The sequence below is a fragment of the Hippopotamus amphibius genome, chromosome 6 (assembly GCF_030028045.1).
Source record: "Hippopotamus amphibius kiboko isolate mHipAmp2 chromosome 6, mHipAmp2.hap2, whole genome shotgun sequence".
Lineage (NCBI taxonomy): Eukaryota > Metazoa > Chordata > Mammalia > Artiodactyla > Hippopotamidae > Hippopotamus > Hippopotamus amphibius.
The window spans coordinates 60,225,378-60,251,264 of NC_080191.1; the positions used below are offsets into that span (position 1 = coordinate 60,225,378).

Sequence of the window (25,887 nt, forward strand, 5' to 3'; positions counted from 1 at the left end):
ACAGTGTTAGTTTTATGCTGCCAGCAGAAGGGTCTGTCCATAGACATTCTTACAAGCAGTCAGGTTTCTATTCTCTTAGTAGTCAGCATTTGGATGATTTTTGGCCTTAAAAAAAATGGCAATTTCATATGGTTCAACCTAATATTTGATAAATATGAACCTTTAAAGTGTTGTTTTGGAATGAAAACAGGAGTTTCTCAATTTCCTCTTCATAGTGATGGAGTGTCACTGTCCAGTCTCTGGCTGCTTGGTTGTTTTCCCTGGAGATTATATAACTGGTTAGATACATTGAAATATACATCATGGCTTCTTGGTGTTAGTGCTGGAATATAAATCCTGCTCCACGTTGTGAGAGAAAAAAGTGAGCAGTGATGTCTCCCTCTACTGGTTGAAGATAAGAGTCCTCAAGTGGACAGCCAGGAAGGTGGGTTGGTGGCGTGAAAAGGTCAGAGAGAAACGAGAGAGGGGAGAAGAAATGGAGGAGAAGAAGAAAGAGAGGGAAGAGGTTTGGGAAAAGGAGAAGCAGGAAGGAAATCAATGAAGGAAAAGATGGAGAAGGAAAGAGGAGAAGAGAATCGGTGAGGCCAGAGAGAAAGAAAATTGAGTAGAAAAATCCACAAGAAATGGGCAAGTAAGGATTAGAAGCAAAGGTAAAAAGGCAGAGGTGTAAGGACATTTTTTCATGGGTCATCTTCACAGTAACCCTGAAAATATTGGCCATTTTCTACCTTGAAGTTCTCACATGGAAATTGTAACCCTGAAGGCCTATCAGCCCATCCTCCTTGGAATTTTGGCAGTGTGCAAAAAGAGGAAAAGGCCTGACTTTTCTTTTTAAATCAGATATTCCCTAATCATTGCATTTCTTCTGAGAAGATGTCCAAAACGTGTAAAGTTAATGTTAATATCATGAGAATTATAAATTCCAGTGGGTAGAGTCATTGCCCTCTCCTTGGTTGGAACCCGTTTTAGTGTCCTGTTATGAGCCAATAGGAAATTTATATGGACAGTATCCTGTGGAAGAAAGCCATTCCCTGGGCACCCCCAAATGGGATTGGTCTTCAAATAGAAATCAGTTTGTGGCAAACTATTTTCAAAGCTATAGGTTACAGCAGGATTTAGACACTTAAGTTCATGGTGGTCCCAGCAATGTGCTCACTGATAAAATCTCACAAGGTAAACTGGGGTGGGGGGGACGACAGAGGGTGGGTTCATGATTAATATGAAAGCAGTACCTATAACGAGGGAAATATCCATAACTATACTCAGTCATCTTTTAAAATATTTAAACAAATTCCTATAGAAGAGGTGCTTGAAGTCAGATAATGCAAGTCAGCGTTCAAAATAGTCATTTTGAAAAGATTTGTGAGTGACATTTCAATTTTTTTTTCAATTAAATGGTTTAGGCTAAATGTTTTCTTTCACATATTTAAGTCCTTAATCTGTACCCCTGGGAAACTGGAGAGAGTTTGCAACAGGGCCCTGGCCAGGAGGCTGAGTATGGATTTGCTACAGTTTTAACATGTTGTCGGTTTGGCCACAGGAAGCACCAATAGGTGTGTGCAGGAGTGGACCCAGTATGGAGGGGTCTGAGTCATGCAATTTGGAGCTCTTTTTAAGAAAAAGAAAATAATATGCAAGACAAAACAATAAGCAAGGCCTTAGAATGCAAGCAAACATGAGGCCCTGAAGCTTACAGCTTCAGAGTAAACCCATCTCCGGTGTTACCTCAAGATGTCACTGCCCAGTGTGCATAGAAGCCAAGATGTGCATAGAAGCCAAGATGTGCGTAGAAGCCAAGACTATGGCACCAGCTTTTGAAGAAAGAGCTTTATTGCAAGGTTGACTCTCAAGGAGACGGGAGACAGGACTCAAATCTGTCTCCTCCACCTAGGTTTCAGGCGAAATTTAAGGGATTAGGGGAATTTCAAACTTGGAAGCTGATTGGCTAGTCTTGAGTCAGTCCATATAAGCTACTAGTGCTGCTGGAAGCCATGTGTTCCTTATTGAAGGACGTCTCACTTCCAAAAGGGCTCCATTGGCAACATTTCTATTCTTTGAGTTACTAAACTGAAAATTCCTGGTTCCGGGGTCATCCTGAAGACATGGGTTCCCGTCTTGCACATGTGCAGTGTTATCTCCGTAAAGAACTTGTTTGATTAATCAACAACCTATTTAAGGAGGCAAAACCAGTTAATCTGGTGCCGTTTCATAGGTGTCTCATTTAAGTCAGCCCAGGGATGCTTTAGCGCAAAATCTCAGAGGGCCCCTCAAACTCCACATCAACCTCCAGGTGAACTTGAGCTCTAAGGAACTTAACAGACCCTTTTATCCCAGGGTTTTCTGCTGGGTGCCCATGAACTCTGCTGCAGGCCACAGCTGGAGAGGCGTGACCAGGGAAGGGGAAAGGGCACTTGGCTGGAGAGACAAAGGGAGAAAGAGATAAAGAGAGTGGGGAGCCCGCCTCTCCCCTTAAGCTTGTGCCACCTGACCTTGGAAATCTTCTCCAGTTCTGACCTCTAACATATTGGGCTGGCCAAAAATTTCGTGGGGGTTTTTCCATATGATGCTACAGAAAAACCCAAACAAACTTTTTGGCCAACCCCAGTATTTTCCAGTGAGTCTGGAAGAGCCAGTCAGAATTACGTGGGCTGATCCCTAAAATAGAATTTGCCAATCAGTTTTCAATCAAAAAAAAAAAAGTTTATTCAGGTCAACAGAGACAAGCAAATCTACTTTGCAATTTCATCTTTCCCCAGATCTGAGGGTGTTGTGTGGACAGAGGTATTAGGATGAGTGAGAGCTCCAGAAGGAACAGTTGAGAACAAGATTCCATCATCCAGGAAGGGGCCTGCCTTGAGAGCAGGAGCTCTCTGGAGCCGCATCTCAGCCCCGGGGTCACAGGCGGGGGCGGCGGGCTCAGAGGCTGTGCCGAGCTACAGGAAATGGAGGCAGCGCAGCAGAAGTTGAGCTGTCCCCATCAGCCAGGACGCCAAATGGTGATTTTCATAAAACGTTCTTTGCAAAGCACAATGTATCCAAAGCCCCGGGTGAGTTTCCAGAAGATGAATGTTTAATCAGGAAGGTTGCTCTTCTCCGCCTCTGCTCTGTCAAGACTGAGCTGATGTGCTGAATGGAACTGACAGCACTGGAGAGCATGAGCAGACCAAGCGGTCTGCAGCCCTGACAGCCGTGCTGCCCAGCGTCCCCCACCAGCAAGGGTCCCTGCCCCGAGCTGAAATTCCCTGCAAAACAGAGAACCCTGCGCCGTCACCCATTGGATAAGTACTGCTGTGGCAAAAGATTGAAGCTATGATTGGGAAAATGCAGACACTAAATGACAGCCAATGCCTAACAATCAGCCCTTTGAAGCACTTTTTAATGGCATTTTTGTCTCATCGGAGTAGCCCTCCACCCACTCCCCAGCCCTTTCCCACTCTTCTCCTAGCCTCGTAGCATCTCGAAGTTGCCTTGGCTGAGATGAAGCCATGATAGAAAAGCCAGATCCTCCCTGAGATTTGCTTTCCCTTTTTAAAGCTCCATCGTGAGATTTACTCTTGTCTGGAACGAAGGTCTTTGAACTTCTAAAACCCGCAAATTCCTTAGAGACTGTGTCTCTTCCACCTCCTCATGGAGGCTTGGAGGTAGGCTAAGAGATGGTCCACCACTCATGATTTTACAAAGAAACCTATTTGGCTGGGAAGGACACACACACTGGAGCAAAAGAAGTGTGATATCAGGAAAACTCTGTTTTCCCCTGAAGCCTGCGTTTTGCATGGTTTGGGTTGCTTCTGTGCCTGAGTGGGTGAGTGATGGCAGTTCCTGGTGTGCCTCTGGGCAGGAAGAGGGCAGAGCCTCTCCATAACAAAGCTATGAGTATGTGGTTCGATGGTAACTCTAGAGTTCAAAATAGAGTGGGTATAATAGACAAATAACATTTATTAAGCACCTACTAGCTGTCAAATGTGCAGTGGTGAAAAGGGGTTTTCAGTCAGACAGTCCCAGTCCCAAATCCCGGCTCCATCCCCTGCTTTTATCTGTAAGTCTTGAGCAGGGCAGCCACCTATATGAGATGCATCTGTAAAAAGGGGAAACATGTTTATTCTAAGAACTTCTGCAGAAACAGAGTGGAGCGCCTAGCTTCTTGCTTGAAGTAGTCAGGATATGCTCCCCTAATAGCCACACCTGCTCCTGAAACTCACCGATGAGTTACCACACAGACTCAAGTTCAAGAGCTCCGAGTCACAAGAAGTCTTTTCTAGCTATTCTGAAAACTGCCCGCAGCTCGAGGGACGGGTTTCAAAGGTATCAGTGAGTCTCTGATACCCACTGGGTCCCAGCTAGAAATGTGTTTCTGCTATTTTCTTTGCCCAGTGGGTAAAGTGAAACGAAGGACATGAGATTAAGATTTAAGAACACTTAGAAGAAAAGGAAATATTTTGTAAAAATGTTGGCATTCTCTCACAGATTAAAAAATCACAGTTCAACTAATGGTTCTTGAAGCTGCTGAAAACTTAGCAGCGAGGAATTCTAGGGCTTTTACAAAGAGTCTGATCAGGCCCTAGGGGCTTCTGTTGCCCCTGTATTTTTCGTGTGTGTGTGTGTGTGTGTGTGTGTGTAGCACAATACACATAACATAAAATGTACCATTTTAACCACTTTTAAGTGTACAGTTCAATGGCATTAAACACATCCAACCCTCACTACCATTTATCTCCAGAACTCTTTTCTTCTTGCAAAGTGAAACTCCCCAACCCCCTCCCCCTAGACCCTGGCAGTTACCATCCTACTTTCTGTCTATGAGTTTGACTCCTCCAGGTACCTCATATAAGTGGAATCATATAGTATTTTTCCTTTGTATCTGGCTTATTTCACTGAGGCTGATATCTTCAAGGTCCATCCATGCCGTAGGAGCATATGTCAGAATGTGCTTCCTTTTTACAGCTGAGTAATACTCCGTGTCTGTATAGACCACATCTTGTTTCTCCGTTCACCTGTCGATGGATGCTTGCTTCCGCCTTTTGGCTATGGTGAATAATGCTGCTGGGAACATGGGTGTACAGGCCCCTGTATTTTTAAAACGATATGGTAAAAGCAGTTTTCAGCATAGAAGCAGCACTGGCTCCAGGCCACTACAGGTGGCAAGGGCTGTGCCTCTGTCCAAGAGATTGTTTTTAAATTAGGTGGTGTCTATGAACAGGGGCCTGGGCATCCAGCCTGCGGCTGTGCGGTATTCCCAGGGCATCTGTGGGTGACTCTTAGTTTCAGCTATTCAGGTGCCAGGCGTCTCCAAATGGAACTGGGCTACTGTGCACGCTCTCTGCCCTGTCTGACCCAGGTGTCACTAACGGGTTTCTCTCTCTCTCGTACCCCGCCCCCTCCTGCCCCCTGTGCCCCCTTCCCTCCCCACCCCTTGCCATCTCCTCTCGCCTCCTCTTTGCCGGTTCCCTTCCGTTCTCCAGTGCGACCAAGACCAGTGCATTCAGAGCACCAAATTCGTTTTGCAGGCCGCGGCCACGCCCCTGCTGCAGAGCGAGCCCAGCCTCACCAGTGACGAGCTGCACCTGCCCGGGAAGCCGGGCCTGGGCACGCCCTGCGCCAGCCTGACACTGGGGCAGCCCACGCCGCCCTCCTCCATGCCCAACCTCGCCGCGGAGGCCGCGCTCACAGACATACTGCCCTTGAAAGAGGAGCACGTGGGCCACCAGTTCCTGACCCCGGAGGAAGCGCCCTCGCCACCCAGGATGCTGGCGGGCAGCCCGCTGGCGCACAGCCGCACCATGCACGTGCTGGGCCTCGCCAGCCAGGACTCTCTGCACGAGGACTCGGTGCGCGGCCTGGTGAAGCTCAGCTCCGTGTGAGCGCGGCACCCCGGCGCGGGGGCTGCAGACAGTGGGAGCGGCAGACGGGGCGCCCCCCACCGCGACTTCCCGGGACCCAATGCCGGGGTGGCCAGGACAACTCCAGGTCCTGGGGCAGGAAGACGCCTGGGAGAGAAATCGGATCCCCCTCTGATGGCAGAGGGGGGCAGGACCCAAAGGCTGACAGCTTGGTTTCATTTGAATTTTCTTCCCCACCCTGACCGCTTTGATAACAATGAAAATGGAGACGTAGCTATTTTCAGGTGTTTGGAATATGAAGGGTGGGCGTGGGGAGGGAGGAGCCTCCAGGAGCCGCAGTCAGAGTCTGGGAGGAGAGGAGGCTGCCTGGGGGTGCCTCTTGCTGATCTGGGACAGAAATATGGGAGGGTTATGACACTTGTGGTCAGACTGAAATTGCACTTAAGTGTTATGCTACTAATATTTGAAACAGACATGCCATTCCATTTGTTAATTTTAAAAAACCTAAAGGGAAAAAAAAAAAGACCAGATATGGACTTGCATGCCACGCTACAGTCTGTTCACAGTGGTGATGGTATTGAAAGGGAACTGCTGCTTTCTTCTTTTTTTCTTTTTTTTTAATTTTGTGAATTCTCAAGTGCTGTTTTATGGGAAGACAGAGCAACAAACCAGGACTAATGGACCATGCCATCCGCCGCCAGCTTCTTCAGCTTAATTCTACATGGGTAGGTGGCGCCTGGGCTGCGGAGGGCTGCTGGGGTTTTATCCTATCAAGCATCAGTTAACCTTCTGTTTAGTAGTTAGCCGAGGTGTTGTGTTGTACCACACCCGCCGCAGTCTTCACCTCCTTGTGTGACCAAATTCCTGTGGACAGCCAATAAAATGATGTCCTCTGTTATTTTGGATCTGTGTACAGTTATCCTTAACAGCTGAAATGACAGCACCGTCTCCCAGATGCCCTGCGGAGAGTTCAGTTTTATTGAAGTATCTCTAGCAAGGAATGGTCCCAAAACAGTCAAAAATTCAAATCTTTGAATGGTGGGGGATTTATGGGATGATTTCTTAGATAAGAGAGCAGCTTTCCATCAGTTTTTTTTTTTTTTCTTTTCTTTAGTTATTTATTTTTGACACGGTCCTGGAGGAATTTGCTCCCCATTTCAGATTGGCCCGCGGCAGCGAACCTATGGCAGGTTGCAGGGATAGGGCTCAGGGAGAAGCTGGGCTCTGGAGCGTCTGCTCTGCTTCGGATTGTGTTTGAGTGTTGCCTGAGCTCAAGGGTAATTTGAGGTTCTGGTAAAGGTATCAAAAAAGAGGAGGAGAAATGAGCTTATTTTAGGCAGAGATCACGTAGGTTGTCATTCTTACCCAGACACTAATCAGAATGGAATTAGAAAAATCACCACTTTGTGCACGTTCATGTATCATCTAGAAGGGAGCTCAGTGGCTCTGTGCTTAGGGAGTCAGTCGTTTTGGAGGCAGCTGCAGGGACTCAGCTGGCTTCTGTCCTTCTTTCCAGATGATAAACCCAACAGCCAAACTGCCTCAAGTTTAAATCTTGCTCTGTTCCTCACAGCCTTGTGAAAGGCAGGATACACTGATCGGTGATACCAGGAGCCCCAGAAAATACACATTTATGGAAAAAGCCTGTTTCTCCTGAGAAAGAGCTGCCATTTTATAGAAAAGAAACAGAAAAGCACAATTTCAAGTCATATTTGGAATAAGGCCAATTCTTCATAGTTAAAAAAAATAATTTGTGCTGAAAATAACTGCAGAAGTCTTGCATCAGGGTATCTATGAACCATCTTTATGTTTCATGCTGTATATATGAATAGAAAATGGGAAAGGTAAATTATGTGCAGCCATTGTTGATTTTCTGGGCCTCCTAAGTACTTGTACCCTCTTGGAATTTATACTAAAGGTGACAGAGCTCCTCCTTACACAACCACCCACACTCAGGCTCACAGTCATCAACACGCAGGGACTCTCCTTGCAGGCGCTGCCTGTGAGCAAAAATCGACAGCCCCACAATGTGCCTTCACGACTTCCCAAATGCTCTCTGCTCTTTCCCGCCTTCCCTCTGCTCCCTAGGAACCCAGGGAGAGAGTTGGGCCAGGTGAGGAGAGAAGGGTGGCTCGGTTCTCACAGCTACCTGTGTGACCACATCCATTCCCGGCTTCTTCACCTGGAGGACAAAGACAATGGCCTTTCCATCTCTAGCATTCCCTAATTCAGTGATTGCAACTTCCCATGACCAGCCCTCTTCCCACCTCACTGTGAAAAAAAATCCAAGAAGCAAGGCTGCTCACTCATTTGTCTTTACGTAGTGAATATTTGCTTAATATTTACTGTCAACCCTCCATCCCACCTTCAACTCTGTTCCCTGTACACATTTGACATCTTTTATCAAAGAAGGAATTGGGGGTATAATAGCCCATCAAGGCTATTCAGGGTCCAAGAGGAAGATGAACTTGAATGGGCCAATCTGCTAAGACAATAAGCCTCTTAAAACCCCAAACCAAAGAGATACCCAGAGCCCTTTACTCTGTGGCTTGAAAAAGAATGGAGAGCCTGCAGGTTGAACAATTGTGCTCCCAGGAGCTTCCTTCTTCCTGTTGGGTGGAGGATTGATCTTAGGAGACTGACTTGCCCGGTGATGCGTCTGCATTCCCCATTAACCGATTATACATAAATATATTTGATATTGAGTGGTTCCGCCTTGATCTTTCTAAATTCTGTCAGTGTGTTACGGATTGATTATATGCTAGCTATAAAAAAATAGGATAAAGATTTTACCATGCTGTTAAAGCTTGGACCATTATCAAACACACTCACATACACACTCATGTTGTTGTTTAAAAATTCATCTGCTTTCATCCTCCCAGGACTGCTCAGGCACTTCAGGCTTCCCAGGCACTTGAAGGCTGCATTTAGCCTGAATGCCCTAGGAAGGCTGTGGGATGGAGCATCAGGGCAGCCGAGAGCCTGCCTCTGAAAGGGTGTGATGGCATGTCACTCTGTGCTTGGGGAGAATCAGCCTAGCATTTGTGCTATGCTCACTCGAAAAATGCTGATTCCAGCTTTCCGATTTAATTATTTCAGCCTGTGACAATGATGGGACATTCTCACCCCACGCCAGCAAAATGCCAAATACCTGTCCTGGTCCATAATAACACAAAGGAAGGATCTTTTCGGAGCTCTGCCTGACCCCTGGAAATGCACTGTGATCTTCCCCTGTTGTGTTTCGGATGTTGACCGGGGTTCAAAATGAGAAGCAAACCCCATATTATGATCTGTGTTCCTACTGAGATCTTAGTGGGTCAGGCCCTTTCTGTGGCTTTGAAAGCCCGTTAGCACTTCATACTCTGGACCTGGGTCTTCTGATTCGACAGCAAGAAAATGGGTTTGCCAAAATTGGCAGTGGAGTCTTTGATGCTGGGGCTTGTGATGGCATCTCCAGGGAAATACAGGAACCCGAGCTGTTTGGGGTCCCTGGTGCAGCCCTTTGGTGGGTGCAGAGGTGGTGACGGGCTCCTCTGTGGGTCTCAGAGCCTTCCAGCTCCCCACCCCACAAACAATTCTCTGTAACTTAACTGCTGCCTTCCAGAGCTCAGCCTACAAACTATCCTTTTCACCAAGAACCTGTGCTTCTCCACCTTAGCTTATGGGTTTTGAGTTAGCTGAAAGGGATCAGGGATTTGAGCTGATAGTATAAGGAATATTTCCAAAGTGAGTTGCCTTTCATTTATCCTCACTGGTTAGCCCATTTAGTTCTTGATCAGGTAAGAGAAGAGAATAAAGGGAACAAATGTTAAATATACTTTTCTGATTAATGCCTTACAACTGTTTTGAAGCTGAGCCTAACTCAAATCGATGTTTACATTTTTTATTAAGTACCTAAGAGTCTTGCATGTTCTTGTCCAAATGAGAGAGCCTTTCAAATGAATTCTTAATCCTCCTTGTCCCCCCACACCTGCCCGGGAGGCGTGCGTATGGCATTGTACGTTGTTTTCCATGTTACCTCGTTAAAAAAAAAAAAAACCTGCCTCTCATTTGTTCTCTTGAAATGTGTGTCTCTCTCTGTCTTATAAGAATAAGTTATCATTGAAATATTAAATAAGCTGAAGCATTGTTTTCTCTCAAATAAATATCAAAGATGCTAACAGTTTCGTAAATCAGTAAATCCTATCTACTTGCCCGTTGTATGTGGTCCTGATAAAACAGCCAAGATGGATTTTCAAACACAAGTGGTTAGTACATTAACCCAGCGATTTAAAATAATTGGGAGGTTGGAGATTGGATTGTTTCTGGAGCAACCGAATTGCAGCTGCCACAAAACTAAAGTGGCCTCAACTGGAATTATTTTATTTTTTCAGTCTCGTAAGCCCCAGGAGTTACATGCAGAATGGATTGGAAAGTGAGCATCTTGTGCTAATGCAAAGACTTTACTTCCATCAATTATTGACTTTTTAAAAGATACTTGGTATTGCTTATGAAGACATGAATGAAAAAACACTAATTGCCCTTGATATTTTAAGATGGATTGTTAAACCAAGAGGCTGTGTGGCACATCCAAAAAGACGTGTTTTCTGAGTTCTATACGAATGGAGGTGGTTTTAGCCCGCAGTTAAAAAAATAAGAAAAAAAAAAGTTGAAGCCTTGCTAATCATTTGCCCAGGGCATTCTGGGTTAGTATTTCACAATAGTCAGACATTTTGGCAGGGAAGAAGAAAAAAAAAGCATTTTAAACTCTAGTGGATTCAAAGCCCTAAATCTGAACAATGTTGAACACAACATAACACTGCATGTTTTCAGAGAGAATTTTGCTTATTTAAATGCCTTTCGTATTTAATCAATGTTTGCAGGAATGATCTTAAACCTGAAATGAATTCAGAAAGTATCTCGCTCTTTCAATAAAAACTGTTAATGGTATCAAATGTAAACCTCAGCCTTCATAGGATAGACATTGGGTGATTCAACAAGGTGTACAGAAGAGGAGGATTGACTTGCACTAAAGAATTTGCACTGTGTAGACACCATCTGGATAGTAATGGGGGGTTCTGATCGTGGATATTCAGATTGGTTTCCTACTGCTGTGATTCTCAACTTTTCATATTTACTCATGACTTTATAACGATGCAGAACTTCAACACCGCCTCCCCCCCCCATCCACTTGTTCTGTATTCCACCTTCTAACACACAGACAACACACACCAACTTACAACCTCACCATACAGGAATTGTGTTTGGCTACTAGGAACAAAACCCCCAAATAAAGATGTCTTTCCTGTCATGTGAAATAAGTCCAGAGGGAGGGTCAGAGTGATGGCTCCACAAGGTCATCAATGTCCTTACTTCTTTCTCTCTGTCTCTTGCCATTCTTAGCACTGGCTTGCATCCTCAAGGTCACTTCATGGTCACAGAATTTCTGCTGCAGCTCCAGCCATCGAAGCCACATTCCAGGAGGGAAAGAAGGAAAGAGAGAGAGGAACAAAATGGGCATATGAGACTTTAGACGGCTCCCTTTGAAGAACTTTGCTAGAAACCCATGCTGATTTCTCCTTGGTCAAAGTTGAGTCTCATGACCACCCCTGGCTACAAAAGAGGCTGGGAAATATGGTGTTTCAGCTGGGCACATTGCTGCTCCAAATAATATCAGGGCTCTGTTAGTGAGGAAGAAGAGGAAAACGAGTATTTGCTAAGTAATCACAATAGATAACCTCATCTCCTCCTTATGAGCTTGAGCTCTCTCAAACCTTCTCTCCTCCACAAAAAAAAGCTCTGTCTTCATCCACTTTGTTCTCCCTTTAGAGAGAGTTCCTACTTGCTAAAGTAGGCTTGACCCCTCTCTTCTATGACCTCTAGGATCCAGCCGCTTCTCTCTTGCATCTTCAATTTCATTCTATTAGTTGCTTTTTCTACGCCACCAAATCATCTTATTTAAAAACAAACGAAAAACAACAACAAAAAAAACACCCAAGAACCTCTTCCTTGTCCCTCATCCCCAGTTTCTCTGCCCAGCACACTTCTGAGATGGGCTCTCCAGGGTCTCCAGTGGCCAAATCCAGTGGCCTCACTCTGCGTTCTCTAACATCCCCAAGGCCGCTGAACTGTGGCACAGCTTCAGTGGGGTGAGCTGCAGGCGGAAGGCCAGCACACAAAGGGAGACCTCATGGTTCCTTCCCACGCAAGCCCTCTGTGCTTCTCCATGGGGCTCCCGCCCTTTGGCTCAGTGACAGGACTGTCTTTATTCTGGTTGGCATCTCCTTGCTCTTTGCTTCCTCCTCATGCCCCCTAAATGAGGACACGTGGCAAGGCTTGGTCCTCGCCCTCTGCCCTTTGCTCTTCTCCCATCATTCCCCTGCAGAGACTTCCCCACTCCCACGCCTTCTGCTCTTACCTCTGCTGTGGATTTCAAACTCCCCATCTCCATCTCGCCTCCCCCCAAGCACTAGCCCCACATCTGAACCAGCTTCCTGGTAGGAGAAAGAGTTTCAGACGTGATTCTGGCTCCAGCTTGCCTACAGCTATCTCTGTAACCTTGGACAAGGGGTAGAGCCTCTGAGCCTAGTTTCCAGGTTTGTAAATGAGCTGCTCCTGGTGTCGCCATGCTATTTTTGGCCCAATGTTCACTTAAGGTCCCATCAGAATGCCTAAGATTGAATTCAGTATCTTTGCCCCAAACCAGCCCTTATTTTAGTTGCTGCTTCCCTAGTAGGGTCCTGGGCCAAAAAGTCTAGAGTGGCCATTGACTCTTCCTCACTCTCCATATCCAGTCAGGTATCAAGTCCTGTTGGCTCTTCCTTTATAATAGCCGTCAAATTATTTTTCCCCACTGCATTTCTACCTTCACTGACTACTCCAGAGTGTTATGATAGCTGCCAAGAGCTGTCCTCCTCTTAAATCTTTTGCTTTGCTTGTCTATCCCATAAGACCAGGCAAATTAATCTTCCCAAGCCAGTGCTAGGCACATGTCAGATCCCAGGTGTAAGACTATCAAAGGCTTTTCTTGTCCACATGCTGCTTGGAGTCCGTAATCTGACCCCAACTTGTATTCCATCCTGCTGTCCCTCTCTTCCTGTGTGTCCCTCTCTGACCACCTGGCCTCTTCTAGCAGGACCCACATGTTCCATCCTCCCCACCTTCCCTCTGCTCTTCCTGATTCTCTCCTCTTCCCTCACTCCTTCCAGCTTTCAAGGCCTTGCTCAGGGACGAACACCTCCATGAGATCTCTGGCAGCTGGAGGGATGCCCTGCATTCCTAAATTCCTCTGTATTCCTAAATACTTGGTCTGTCCATATTTTCTTAAATTAAGATAAAATTCACATACCATAAATTCATCCTTTAAAAATGTACATTCAGTGGTCTTTAGCATATTTGTGAGTATACTCGCCACCATCACCACTGTCTAATTCCACATTTCCATCACACTTTTGATACTCTTTCCAGACCACATGAATGTCCTCTCTCCCAGTACAACATGGGGGACTTCCAGGCAGGATACCTCAGCCACAGGTGACACTTAAAGGCTCAGGAGGGCCGGGGGTGGAGGTGATGAAGATATAGTGACAATAGTTCAAGAAACAAAGACCCAAACTCCCTAAGAGGACCCCTATCCTGACCCAAGGGCCTCAGAGAAAAGTCGCTTTTGCTTTTACCCCCTTATATTTCCCTGAGATGCAAGTCCCTGCACTGAGATCAACTTGAGCTAGGAGCAAGTCCTATTGGGTGCTCATGACACAGCCAGCTCCCCTCCACAAGCCCGCCTAAGGCCTCCCCTTCATGTCCTGTGGCAAGACATGTATTCTAACAGGATAAAACTGGGGTCTTAACTCAGTTATCTCATATAATTCCAATAGAAAAAAGTTATAGAATTTTAAAAATATAAAATCCGTGATCAATAATAAGATAATTTGTATTATTTGGGGATTGCATGCTTTAAAATTTTTTTTAATTAAAAATCTATTAACTGGTTCCATTAACAAACATCTCTTGGACATGTGACACAGTGTAAGTCACTGAATAATGTTCATTGCTTTCTGTACCATAATACTACTATGTACTACATTTCATATAATAATACATATCATGTATACTTTTTACCAACAGATTATACTCCATAAATTGGCCTGGAACTTGGAATACATTTTCTCATGGAAACAAAATTTATGAAGAGTATTTGGATCTTAGGCCAGCCCACAAAGCAGTCCATAATTGAGCTGAAATAATACTAATGACTGTCCTAGGATCTAATCACCCCTAGGCATTCATGAATCTCAAACCTCTCTAAGTTCTGACCACTGAGCCTGGTTCTACAACCCTAGGAACCCTGGTCCCCATGGAGAATGGACTCCCTATCTGCTGCTCTTTCTGCCGCACTACCAAATAGATTCAAATTCATCTGAAGAAACACATGGAAATCATCAGGTTTCTTTAAAACTGCTACTAGAAACAAACCAAAAAACCTGAAAGCAATCCTTAAGTTTTCTATTTCCATAGATTCAGAGAGTTAAATTCTCCTTTGCAGTGCATTACGGTATCTCTTAAAAACAAGCTTTTTCTTTTTCTTTTTCTTTTTCTTTTTCTTTTTCTTTTTCTTTAGAGCCTTCAGGAATTTCAGCTGAGATGATTTTCTGGCAGAAATTCTAGATGACCCCACAGCTAAATCCAACTTGACCAAACATGAAGAACTCACAGGGGACTGAGAATTTATTTTTTTGCTAATATCCTGAACCAAAACATGCAGTGTTCTTTGAGGCATGTCTAGCTGATATTGAACATCATGTTGAAAAAAATATTATTTTGTAAAGGCTTTTAAAAAGATTTCCTTGACCCAATCAACACACTCTGGAAAGGTACAAAGGAGATGGAAAAGTTCTTCCAAATGTCCTTTTTGGAGAAATCTGGCCAGAAAACATCTGTTGGTGGCATCTGCATTTTCTGATTGCAATCTAGTCTGAAGATTAAATGTAATTAATTAGTTGGGTCAGTCTGGAAGTTGTGCTAGAAAACACAACTTCCAAGGATAATGAGAACAGATGGATTCAAAGGCCAAGGATTGTTCCAAACCCACTGTTCTCATTGGAAGGCCAAAAGGGGTTCTCCACATCCCTAAATAACAGCCTCAGATCAGCTGTGTTGAGGCCATAGCAAAGCCCTATCCCCTGATGTTCTGTTATCTCAGTGGGATCCTGAGGTGTCTTCCTAAGATCGAGGTGAAAATTAACTTCCTGCAATAAAACCTCATCTAGAACATGATGGAAAGTTATTGGAAATGTGATTCTGAGGACCCCTTTTATGAAGCCCATAACCACCTCAATTTCACCTGTTACATTGGTTCGAAGCTCACCTCATGTCCCCTCCTCTTCACAAGGACACCCCCTTGCTTCTGTCATGTACAGGATATAAGCTAGGGACTTGTAAAACAGACCCGGTCACCTCTGGACAGGCCAGCTTCCCTGTGACGTGACACCTCCTTGTGACTGACGGACTTCTGTCATTTTCAGGAATTCAAGTGTGAACATCTAGCTTCTTTGGCTGATCTGTTTTTAAGTTCTATATTAACAAAGGAAAGGGCTGGTGTTTGTTTCTGCCAAACACCCCCTCATCCGTTCAGCATCAGGTGGTATCTGTTGCTGAGAAAAATTCCTTAAACCCTTTTCTCAGCACCCTTTCCCTGCCAGGAGGGAGACCCAGACACTTTGAGATGAGTAGGAGAGTGGTGCTTTTTCTAAGAGGAGAACAGAGCTTTTTCTTTTTTCTTGTTTTTTTTTTTAACTTTTTTTTTAAAAAACAGTCTACGTTTTTGTAACCCAAAGTAACCAGATGAAATATATTCAGTTCTCATTGTTTTATAGAAAAGTCATTGAGTGTATAAATAACCCACAAGAAGACATGAGAAACTATTTGACAATAGACTTGATTCTGAGATGGTTTGCAGGGGTAAGAGAGGAAGAAAATGTATTTGAGGGGACTAGGTTACCCACAAAGCAAGGATTAGGCCCTCAAGTCATCCCAAGTTGAAAACACTTTTCTAAGTAAGACTCAGGCACACACTTGGAGATAGTTTCTCTCAATTCACAGACCTGGGACGTCCCTGACACACATGCAATGGTGAAGAGCAGTGACGATCTCACGTGAATATCTTGGGTTTTTAATTTTTTGTTCTAAGGCATAAAGGAAGATTCCCATGCAAAGTAGTCATAGAGAGCTCATAACCAGCTATGAGCATCTTGTCCTCAGAGCTCTCCCAGCCACAGGAAGCTACTTCCTGCTTCTCACCTCACTTGGTCCCAGGTTCAGACATGGGGGAATCTTGTTCAAGGGCCCTGTGGTGGCAGGAAGTCACTTTAAAGGCCACCTAACGAGTGTGTCCCACCTTGGGTTGAGTTCCACGAGCAGGTCATCAAGCAGTTTAGTGGATCTGAAACTGATAAAGCATCAGGTAAATCCATTTCACCTGTAACCTGCCTGCACTAATCAAGGTCACTTTAACTGTTGCTACAAAAGACATGTATGTCCTCCAAACAGCAAGTAGCCTAAACAATAAGATGTTTGCCTGAGTCATTTCCCAGGAACTTGGAGTCAGCTGCGTCTAGTTCAAGCTGAGCTGGTTAAGACTGGTTAGGAGCACTGACCCTCCAACTGGGCATGCGCAAATGTCCACTTGGTGACCTTTGACATCAGAAGCCCCCCCATAGTTTAGTTACATCTGCACAGAATGACAATTATTGCACGTTTTTCCAACCACCTTTCCCTACACTCCCCATGCCTCAGATCACTCTGCTGCTTTATTTTTCATGCCATAAATATCCCAATCCCCTTGCCTTCACAGAGGTTAATCTGAGATCTGTTTCCCCTCTCTGCACTTGGCTCCCTTTTGAATAAATCCTCTCTTTGCTGCAAACCTTGGCATCTCAGCAGTTTGGCTTGCTGTGCGTGGGGCAAAACAAACCTGGTTCAGTAACAGATGCAGACTCACATTCTTTTTAGAGGGAATGGAAGAGACTAGAAAGATTAGGCTAGGAAGTATCAAACTGCTTTGCTGGTAGCAAGCATAAGTGATGTACCAGATCCGTATATTGATATAAATATCTTCTCACCCTGGGTCCCATAACGACTCCACAGACCTACTATACCTCCCACACACAGGTCATAGCACCTAAAATTCAGTGTTGCAGACACTGAAGGCCTTTCTTATGGAGCAAATATGTTATCTGACCGTAGTAGAAGTCACAAACATTTTAGTAAACATTTTATTAAATTATACTAACTGCCAAAGAGCAAGATGTAGAGGGCAAATAGGTTTTAGTAGGTAAATGAGGACCTGGTAGGATAAACTTTTTGGAGGTATAAGATTTTAGGAATTTGGGAGTTTTGCGAAGAAAAACATTAAAAAAAAAAAAAGTCTGGAGCAAATGTAAATAAACATAATGCTGACCCTAAAAGCCTTTATACACCTAGACTAATTTGTTAGTTTAAAAACACACACACACACACACTTGAAAACATTGCATGTACCTTGGTTTGCTCTTAACAACTGTCAAGTTTAACAAATTTAGAAATATAAAAGATTGGGGGAATAAAGGCGGTTATTTGGGTTTTTTTCCTCCCAGTTTTCTAGAGAAAATGATAAAATCCTCTTTAAAAAAAGTAAATTGTTGCTGCAAATGTCAAGAGATGCTGCAGGCCTTGGCATTTTAAGATGTCAGCTGAGAGGAAGAAGCAGAGGGGAGCCTGGGTCTGGGCAGACCCCAAGCTTGGGCAGAGGGAGGTGGCCCCCAGCAACGAGCCTAGCGCCACATGTCCGTTCCCTTGTTGCCGCCTTTTGGGAAGCACACCTGTCTTCCTCCTGTTGCTCTGAAACATGGCAGCTTGCTTGGCTGTGAACTGATGGCCCGGCCACACTCAGTGGATGACGCCTCAGGACCTCGCAGGGCGTGCACAGGAAAGGCCTGTGTGTCACCAGCGTGTCCACTCGCATAGGGAACAGCTTCTCATTCCAAGGCCCTCCTTCAGGAACTGAAAACTTCTGTTGTGAAGGTCACATTGCCAACAACCAGGGATGGGGGACACACTGAGGGTAAAGGGCAGGTGAGGCGGGAATGCCCGAGGCATTTTCAGAACTCCCTGTGATGGAGAGGACGTGGCCTCCTTCAGCCTGGCTCCCCCACCCAACCCTGACACACCGAGCTGAGCCAGGGATGCTGCCACAGCCCTTGAAAGCAGCGCATCTCACATTTCAGGGGGTGCCAGAGTCGCCTGGAGGGCTGGACAGAGCACCGGGTGCTGGGCCCACCCGCAGAACTTCTGGCTCAGTAGGTCTGGTGTGGGGCCTGAGGATTTGCATTTCTAGTAAATTTCTGGGTGACGTTGATGGCCCGGCCCAGGAACACACTTTGAGAACCACTGCACTAAAGTCCGGCTGGTTGGTCTGTTTCTGGGGAAGGGGAGAGGGATGCCAGGAATCAGAGCGATGAAGAGCCCACAGGAGAGGGGAGAGCAAAGGGGATGGACTCCAAAACCACTTTCACCCGCCACCAATGCGGCCCCACCGAGGCGTCAGCCACTTGGCTGAGATTGTGTCATGGAGAATCAGGCGTCAGTGAGTGCTGGGCGAGCCGGACTTACACTTACTAGTCATGTCTCTGTGCCCCCCCTTGTTCCTGGAAGAATTTGCAGCAAGATCAAAGATGATCTACAGGGTGGAAAACAGGTGTGTTCTTCTCAATTCTTTGTCATGCCACCACCCTGAACTCATTGAGTTCATGGCCCCTTGAGGGAGTCCTGGCACAGCCCAGAAGACAGAAGTCGATTCTTTTTTTTTTAACTTCATTTTCTTTTTCTGGGCCATGCCACGTGTACAGCATGTGGGATCTTAGTTCCCTGACCAGGGATTGAATGCATGCCCCCTGCTGTGGAAGCATGGAGTCCTAACCACTGGACCACTAGGGAAGTCCCCAGAAGTCAGTTCTTATCCTGGAGCTTCTACACAGATTTTGTAAGGCCAGGCAGAGACAATAACTTGAAGAAACAGGCCCACTGAGTCCGGGTATAAACAAAGGTTTGGGAGGATACCAACTGGCCAGTTTTTTCCACCACAATGAAAAGAGTTTAGAATTCTGTCTAGACTGAAGGAAGGAGATTTTGGAGCAGTAGAGGGCAGCACTTGGCGGGGGTCTCAGTGCAGGAAGCCTGACCCATCCATGGCTTTAAGGGGAATCTGAAGGCAGAGGGGACCAGGACCTCGCTCCTTGGGTCAAGTCTAAGAAGACAGCTGGTCTCTGCCTGCCAGCATAACAGCAGCTAGCGGAAATCACAGAAGTTCCTCAAAAAAAGAGAGCGCGTGAAAGCCCCATCCCCCTCCCTCCAAGGCCCCACAGGAGCAGCCGGGTGTGTCCTGTGCCCCCAGCCAGGTGCAACACCTGTGCGTAGATTAGGAAAAGTGCCCTCAAGACCCATTCCTTCCATCTGTTGGGGAAATTCCTGATAACCTGGGTTTTGCAAGAAGACAGCTCTTTACTGCCACATGCCATAGATTTTTCTGAACAAACACACAGATCTGTAATGTTTCCAGTGTGAACATGACACTAGGATGGCAGCAGCCCTCCCTGTGGTCAGATGGGGTGGCTGCCAGCGGATAAAGCCTGAGCCGGGAGCCGCAGCCTCCCTGCTGCCGATGGAGACCCTGAAGACGTCTCAGGGGGCGGGGGGGGAGGGGTGCAGTTTACATCTCTGCAGAGACGTGATCCAGGACCAGAGGCTTGCTCCCAAAGCACACTGCAACCAGCACCACACAGATTCTAGAGCAGCCCCGGGGACGTTTAGTTTTATACCTGCGGGGGCTCAAATTTGGAAATTTGATTTTTCACACCCCGGTTTGAGACTAAGGTGTTTGTATCTGGCACAGAGAGGTTCTTGGTTCCCAGCTACATGGAGTTACTACCTCAGTGGCTCCAGGGCAACCTGGGGACAAATCAGTTCCCTGCCCGCCCCACCCCCCCCCCCCCCGGCCTTATTCTGGTGACACCAGCCTCTCCTCCTTGGTCCCTCTGCTTGGGATCCCACTTCCTCAGCTCGAATCACTGTCTCTAAAACACCCACCGCCTCTGTCCATCTCCAGCCCCTTACCTTGCTATATAAATTTTTCATAGCAGTTTTTGCTTCCTGACATTACGTTATATATGACATGGAAGTTGTTTATATCCTGTTTCCCCCCATAGAACATAAATTCCATAAAAACAGGGCCTGTGTCCTGTTTTACACTACTGTATCCCCAGTGCCCTGAGCAGTGCCTGGCACGTCGTAGGCGCTTAGTGTTTTTTGTTTTTGTTGTTTTTTTATTTGTTTGTTTTTATTTGGGTGTGTTGGGTCTTCGTTGCTACACTCAGGCTTTCTCTAGTTGTGGAGAGCGGGGGCTACTCTTCGTTTCAGTTTATGGGCTTCTCAGTGCAGTGGCTTCTCTTGTTGCAGAGCACAGGCTTCAGTAGTTGTAGCAAACGGGCTCAATAGTTGTGGCTCACGGACTCTAGAGAGCAGGCTCAGTAGTTGCAGCGCACGGGCTTAGTTGCTCCATGGCATGTGGGATCTTCCCGGACCAGGGCTCGAACCCATGTCCCCTGCATTGGTGGGCGGATTCTTAACTACTGCGCCACCAGGGAAGGCCACGCTTAGTGTTTTTAAACGGATGAAAGGCCTTCACGGAGAGGAGACTCCACGTCACAGCCACAGGAGCACAGACCCCAGAGCCGATCCCTCAGAGGCTGCACTTGCTGTGTTTGTCCTGCTGCCCTTGGCTCCGGCTTCAGAAGGCCCATCAATGTGTAATTTCCCTACTGACTTCAGGCAAGTTTGAGAAATACCAATATCCTGCATTTGTGGGAAAGATTTTACATTTCTCTCATTTATGGATTTTTTAGCATATTCATCATAATTGCTGGGCTTAATGGTGCGTCAATGCTGCTTTGAGTTTAAAAAACAAAAACAAGGAGGCAGCAGGGGCCGTCTCCCATTCTAAAGCGGATGAAGCTCCCCTGCCAGCATCCCCACCTCTCGACGGGTGACCTTTGCACAGACACTCACTCACAGGGATGCGGCACCGGCTCTGCAGTTACAGGGAGGCGCCGGGGGCCGGATAACAGCCGTCTGTCAGGGACCCAAGGGCAGTGACAGCACGTGTGGGTCCCTCCTGACGTCTGTCTATGGCCATTTCACGACTCATTGACCCTCCACAGGAGCGCGAGTCAAGGAGAGAGGGATGAATAACCTGAATCCAGCCTCTCAGAAACAGCCTGTCAGCAGCTCTGGGCCCAGCTCTGAGGAGTGAAGAGAACAGGTCTAAATCATCCCTGAGGCCAGAGTTTGGATAACCTGCTGCTAGACCAGAGGCCCTCCCAGGGCAGGGTTGAGGGCTTCGGAAGCATTAGATGGAGGAACGCTGGGCCCACGGAGGTCCCACCCTCCACGCCTACAGTTCCCTGCCTGCTTGCTCCAGAAAAGCAAACCCAGCCACGCCCCTTCCCTGTTTGAATCCTTGACCCCTCATCCTCCAACGGGAAATTCCAACAGCCCTGAAATAGCAACCTCCAGCCTCTAGCCTCTAACCTCCCTCAGAGGCTCTGCACCGCCTCCTGCCACGCCCACCCTGTCCCCTCCCCATTTCTCGGATTACAGGCCCCCCCTTTTAATTAATTAATTTATTATTTATTTATTTATTTTCTCTCTTTCTTTCTTGGCTGTGCCAAGGGGCATGTGGAATCTTAGTTCCCCGGCCAGGGATTGAACCCACGCCCCCTGCAGTGGAAGCGCAGAGTGTTAACCACTGGACCGCCAGGGAATTCCCCTACAGCCCCCTTTTGAGGTTCCATCCAGGAGTACAGCACTCCCCTGCCACATAGCTCTTAGGTGCTAATTGTCACTCCATTCTGGTCATTCTCCCCGATTGAGCTGTGAGCTCTTTGAAGACATGGAAAGCATCCTTTAGCCAAGACTCCCCAGTGCCAGGCCGCTCAAAACCATATTTGAGTAGTAAATGAATGATGAATGTCCGAGTTGGTTCTCTTACACTTTTATTCAAGATGATCCAACTGCAGCATCCAAAGTCAAAACCTGAAATATTGCCCAAAATGTAATGAAGAGGAAACACTGGCCTCCTCTTCATACCTATTAGGATGGCCAATATCCAAAACATTGACAACAGCAAAGGCTGGAAAGGATGTGGAGCAACAGGAACTCTCATTCATTGCTGGTGGGAAGGCAAAATGGTACAGCCCCTCTGGGAGACAGTTCGGTGATTTCTTACAAAACTAAACATACTCTTACCACAGGATTCGGCAGTTACGCTTCTTGGTATTTACCCAAATGGATTTAAAACTTACATCCACAGAAAAACCTATACACATATGTTTATAGCATCTTTATTCACAATTGCAAAAATATTATTTGGCACTAAAAGAAATGAGCTCTCAAGCCATGAAAAGACAAAGAGGAAATGTTTTTTCAATTTTTTAAAATTATTTATTTGTTTTGGCCCCATTGGGTCTTTGTTGCTGTGCACGGGCTTTCTCTAGCTGTGGAGAGTGGGGGCTACTCATTGTTGCAGGGTGCAGGCTTCTGAGTGTGGTTGCTTCTCTTGTTGCAGGGCACAGGCTCTAGGTGTGCAGTCTTCAGTAGCTGTGGCACTCAGGCTCAGAAGTTGTGGTGCACGGGCTTAGTTGCTCCGAAGCCTATGGGATCTTCCCGGACCAGGGGTCGAACCTGTGTCCCCTGTATTGGTAGGCAGCTTCTTAACCATGCACCACCAGGGAAGTCCCGACAAAGAGGAAACTTAAATGCACATTACTAAGTGAAAGAAGCCAATCTGAAAAAGCTACATACTGCATGATTTCAGTTATATGACATTGTGGGAAAGGCGCAACTATGGAGATAGTAAAAGAATCAGTGATTGCCAAGGGTTGAGGGGAGGGAGGGATAAATAGAGCACAGAGTGTTCTTAGGGCAGTGAAAATATTCTGTACAATATTCTGAAAATACTCTGTACATTTGTCCAAACCAAAAAAGAAAAAAAAGAAAAGAAAAATGACAAACACTGGCCACATCTTCTAGAAAGTAATGATAGGATATTAATGACCAAAGCAAATATATACATAGTGGATAAATCATGAAGCCAACAAAAGACATTCCCAAGTGTCTCTCCACGCAAAGTCACAGCAGGTACGAATGTCCCTTCAGATGGCCTCGGTCCTACATCAGGCCCTCGGCAGCACCAAGAGGCTCTGCTTCCCGTGGATTAACCCCACCTCCCCCTACCACCCCAGTTCCTGTCTGAAGATGGGATGGTGGATGGGATATTGAAGTCCATCGGTCTCTCTGGGGAGCTAGGAATGTTCACTGAATAAGCGGGCAGTCAGGAAAATCGGCCCAGGATTTCCCAGGTTGAGGCTATTTTAGGCTCACTATCCGGTGCTTGGTTTCCTTTGCAGAGTAAAAGCCCTATTCAGCCTTGCACACATCCAGCTGCCTGACCTAGAAGGACTTCAGGGCATCCTAAGAGGAAACGTGTTTGAAAAAATATAACGACGCTCCCGCTGCGAGAGGAAGAAGTGACTGAGCCGAGGCTTCCCGCCTCTGTGTGATGACCTCCAAAGACGACACGGAAATGAAGGCCTTCCTGCCCCTTTGCAACCTATGCCTCCTTAGAACAGTTTTTCTAGAAGCTTTGTAATACAAAAACACATTCTCTTCTACAGACGACTGGATTTTCCTAGATCCCTAGCAAAGGAGTAAGACTCCCTACAGTGCTGTGCTTCCCCCGTTGTGTCCTGGAAGTCCCTGCTTCTCAGAGGCCACGACGGCATGAAAAGACCACACTCGGAGCAAGTGGGGCTCAAGAACCAGGGATCCCCCTCTGCCTTCTCCACCATCCGTGAGTGTGGACAGACGTTCACTCTGTGTGCCTCAGTTTCTGATCCAGTGTCTCTGACTTCAAAAGAAGATAAAATGGTTGTGTAGAGTAATCACAGAAAAATTGTGATGAAGAAACAAGACCTTTACAAGGTAAACTATGATTCTAGCAAATTCCTCCGGGTGAACCTCCCTACCCCAGGATCTGCAGAAGACAACTAGAGGGATGAAAAGGACCTGAAAGAGCAGTCTGGAGCCCCACTGTCCCCAGAATTTGCAATTCCTCCCTCCAGTTATGAGCAGTTACCCAGCAAGGTGAGCAGGGTAAGCCAGGATGTAAGTTAAGACTCATTGGTTGCAAGAAACCCAAGTCAAAGTTGCTTAAGCAAAATAAAAGGATTTACTGCTTCACAGGGATAATCTAGCATGGGACCAGCTTGATCCGAGGGCCCAGTGTTCATCATAAGGGCTTGATTTCTCAACCTCTCTCTCTTTCCATTGCTCAGGGTGGTTCAGCAAAGGAAAGTTAAGGTGTACTGCCTGTGGGGCAGACAAAGCAACAATGTTCCCCCGCACTTCCTTCAGTGATGCCACAGCTTAGCCGATCTAACCTGGACTAGCAAAGACTGACACTGTGGCTGAGCACAGAACAGGAGCCTGCAGAGTAGCCAAGCCCCAGACCTGGCGTCATCACCTCCCTGACCTCACACGTGGCCAGCCACTGAGTTCTTTCAGCCTCGGAAATAACTCTCCTGTCTGCCCTTCCATCTCCATCCCCACAACCGCCACTGCGGAATCAGCCCTTCATCACCTGTATCCGTCTCCTAGGGCTGCTGTGATTGAGTACCACAAACCTAGAGCTTAGGACAACAGAGATGTATGCTCTCAGTTCTGGAAACTAGAAGTCCAAAATCAAGGTGTCATCAGGGCTGTCCCTCTGAGACGCTGGGTGGAATCCTTCCTTGGCTCTTCCAGCTTCTGGTTGGGCCATCAGTCCTTGGCCTTCCTTGGCCTGCAGCTTCATCACTCCAGTCTCTGCCTCTGTTGTCCTGTGGTGCTCCCCTGGGGGCCGGTGTCCTCACATGGCATCTTCCTCTTCTTATAAGGACACCAGTCAGATTGGATTAGGGCCCATCCTAAAGCCTTCGTTCTAATTATCTGCAAAGACCCTATTTCCAAATAAGGTCACGTTCACAGAAACCAAGGGTTAGGACTTCAACATATCTTAGAGGGACACAATTCAACTCACAGCATCACCTCCTGCCTAAATCATAGATGGTAACCTGCTCACGGCCCTTTCTAATTGTAATCTTATTCTCTCCAGTCTAGTCTTCAAACTACAGCCAGGATGCATTTCATAGAACACAAATCTGACCATGCTCCTCCCTTTCTAAAACCCTTCACTGGCTCCCCATGGCATCTACAGGACAAATTCAAAACTCCTTAGGATGACATTTGTGTGGGATTGTCTATGAACATCCTCTCCTCTCTGGGACATGAGCAGCTCCCCCAGCAAGAGGCACGGTCTTCCTCACCTCCCCTTGAGTCTGAGCTGAACCTGTGACTTGCTTTAACCAACATAATGTAGCCAAATGGATACTGCCCTGTTCCAGACCTTGACCTTTGGAGGGTTGGTAGCCCTGCTCTTGTCCTCTTGGAGCCCTGAGCCACCATGAGGGAGGCTGAATTCCTGACAGTGGGTCCCAGCGAGCCAGCCCTCAGCCAAGGTGCCAGACACCTGAGTGAGGCCATCTTAGGTGTTTCCTTTCCAACTGAGGTCCCAGCTACAGGCAGTCAACACCTCCTGGAACAGAAGAAGCTGCCCTATGAGCCCAGCCAACTCACAGACTTATGAGATATAATGAATCCCAGTTATTTTATGCCATTAAGTTTTGGGACAGGCTGTCATGTAATTGAAACTGACACTGTGCAAATCCTGCTTCTCCAGCCTCATCCATTGCTTGCATTACAAATGCTCTGCTCCATCCACACATCCTTGAGAGTGCAATACTTTCCCAGGGCTCCATTCACTTTTCCTGGACATCTCCTGATGTGCCTAACAAACTCCTATTCATCCCTCCAGACCCAGCCAAAACTCCTACACCATTTGCAGCCTTCCCTACCCACTCCCTCCCCGCCAATCCCTCCTTCT

The 25,887-nt window shown here is 46.6% G+C and overlaps 1 protein-coding gene across 3 annotated transcripts in view; it reads left to right on the top strand.

Annotated features, from left to right (window-relative positions):
* ZDHHC14 (zinc finger DHHC-type palmitoyltransferase 14) overlaps positions 1-6,333 on the top strand; it is a 260,634-nt gene extending 254,301 nt beyond the window's left edge. For 2 of the 3 annotated variants that reach the window (XM_057739593.1, XM_057739596.1), the window contains exon 9: positions 5,460-6,333. In XM_057739593.1, coding sequence (XP_057595576.1) covers positions 5,460-5,858 — 399 coding nt within the window. In that variant the 3' untranslated portion in view covers positions 5,859-6,333. The remainder of the gene's footprint in view (positions 1-5,459) is intronic. The other variant, XM_057739594.1, reaches the window with a different exon arrangement.
* The last annotated feature ends 19,554 nt before the right edge of the window (positions 6,334-25,887 follow it).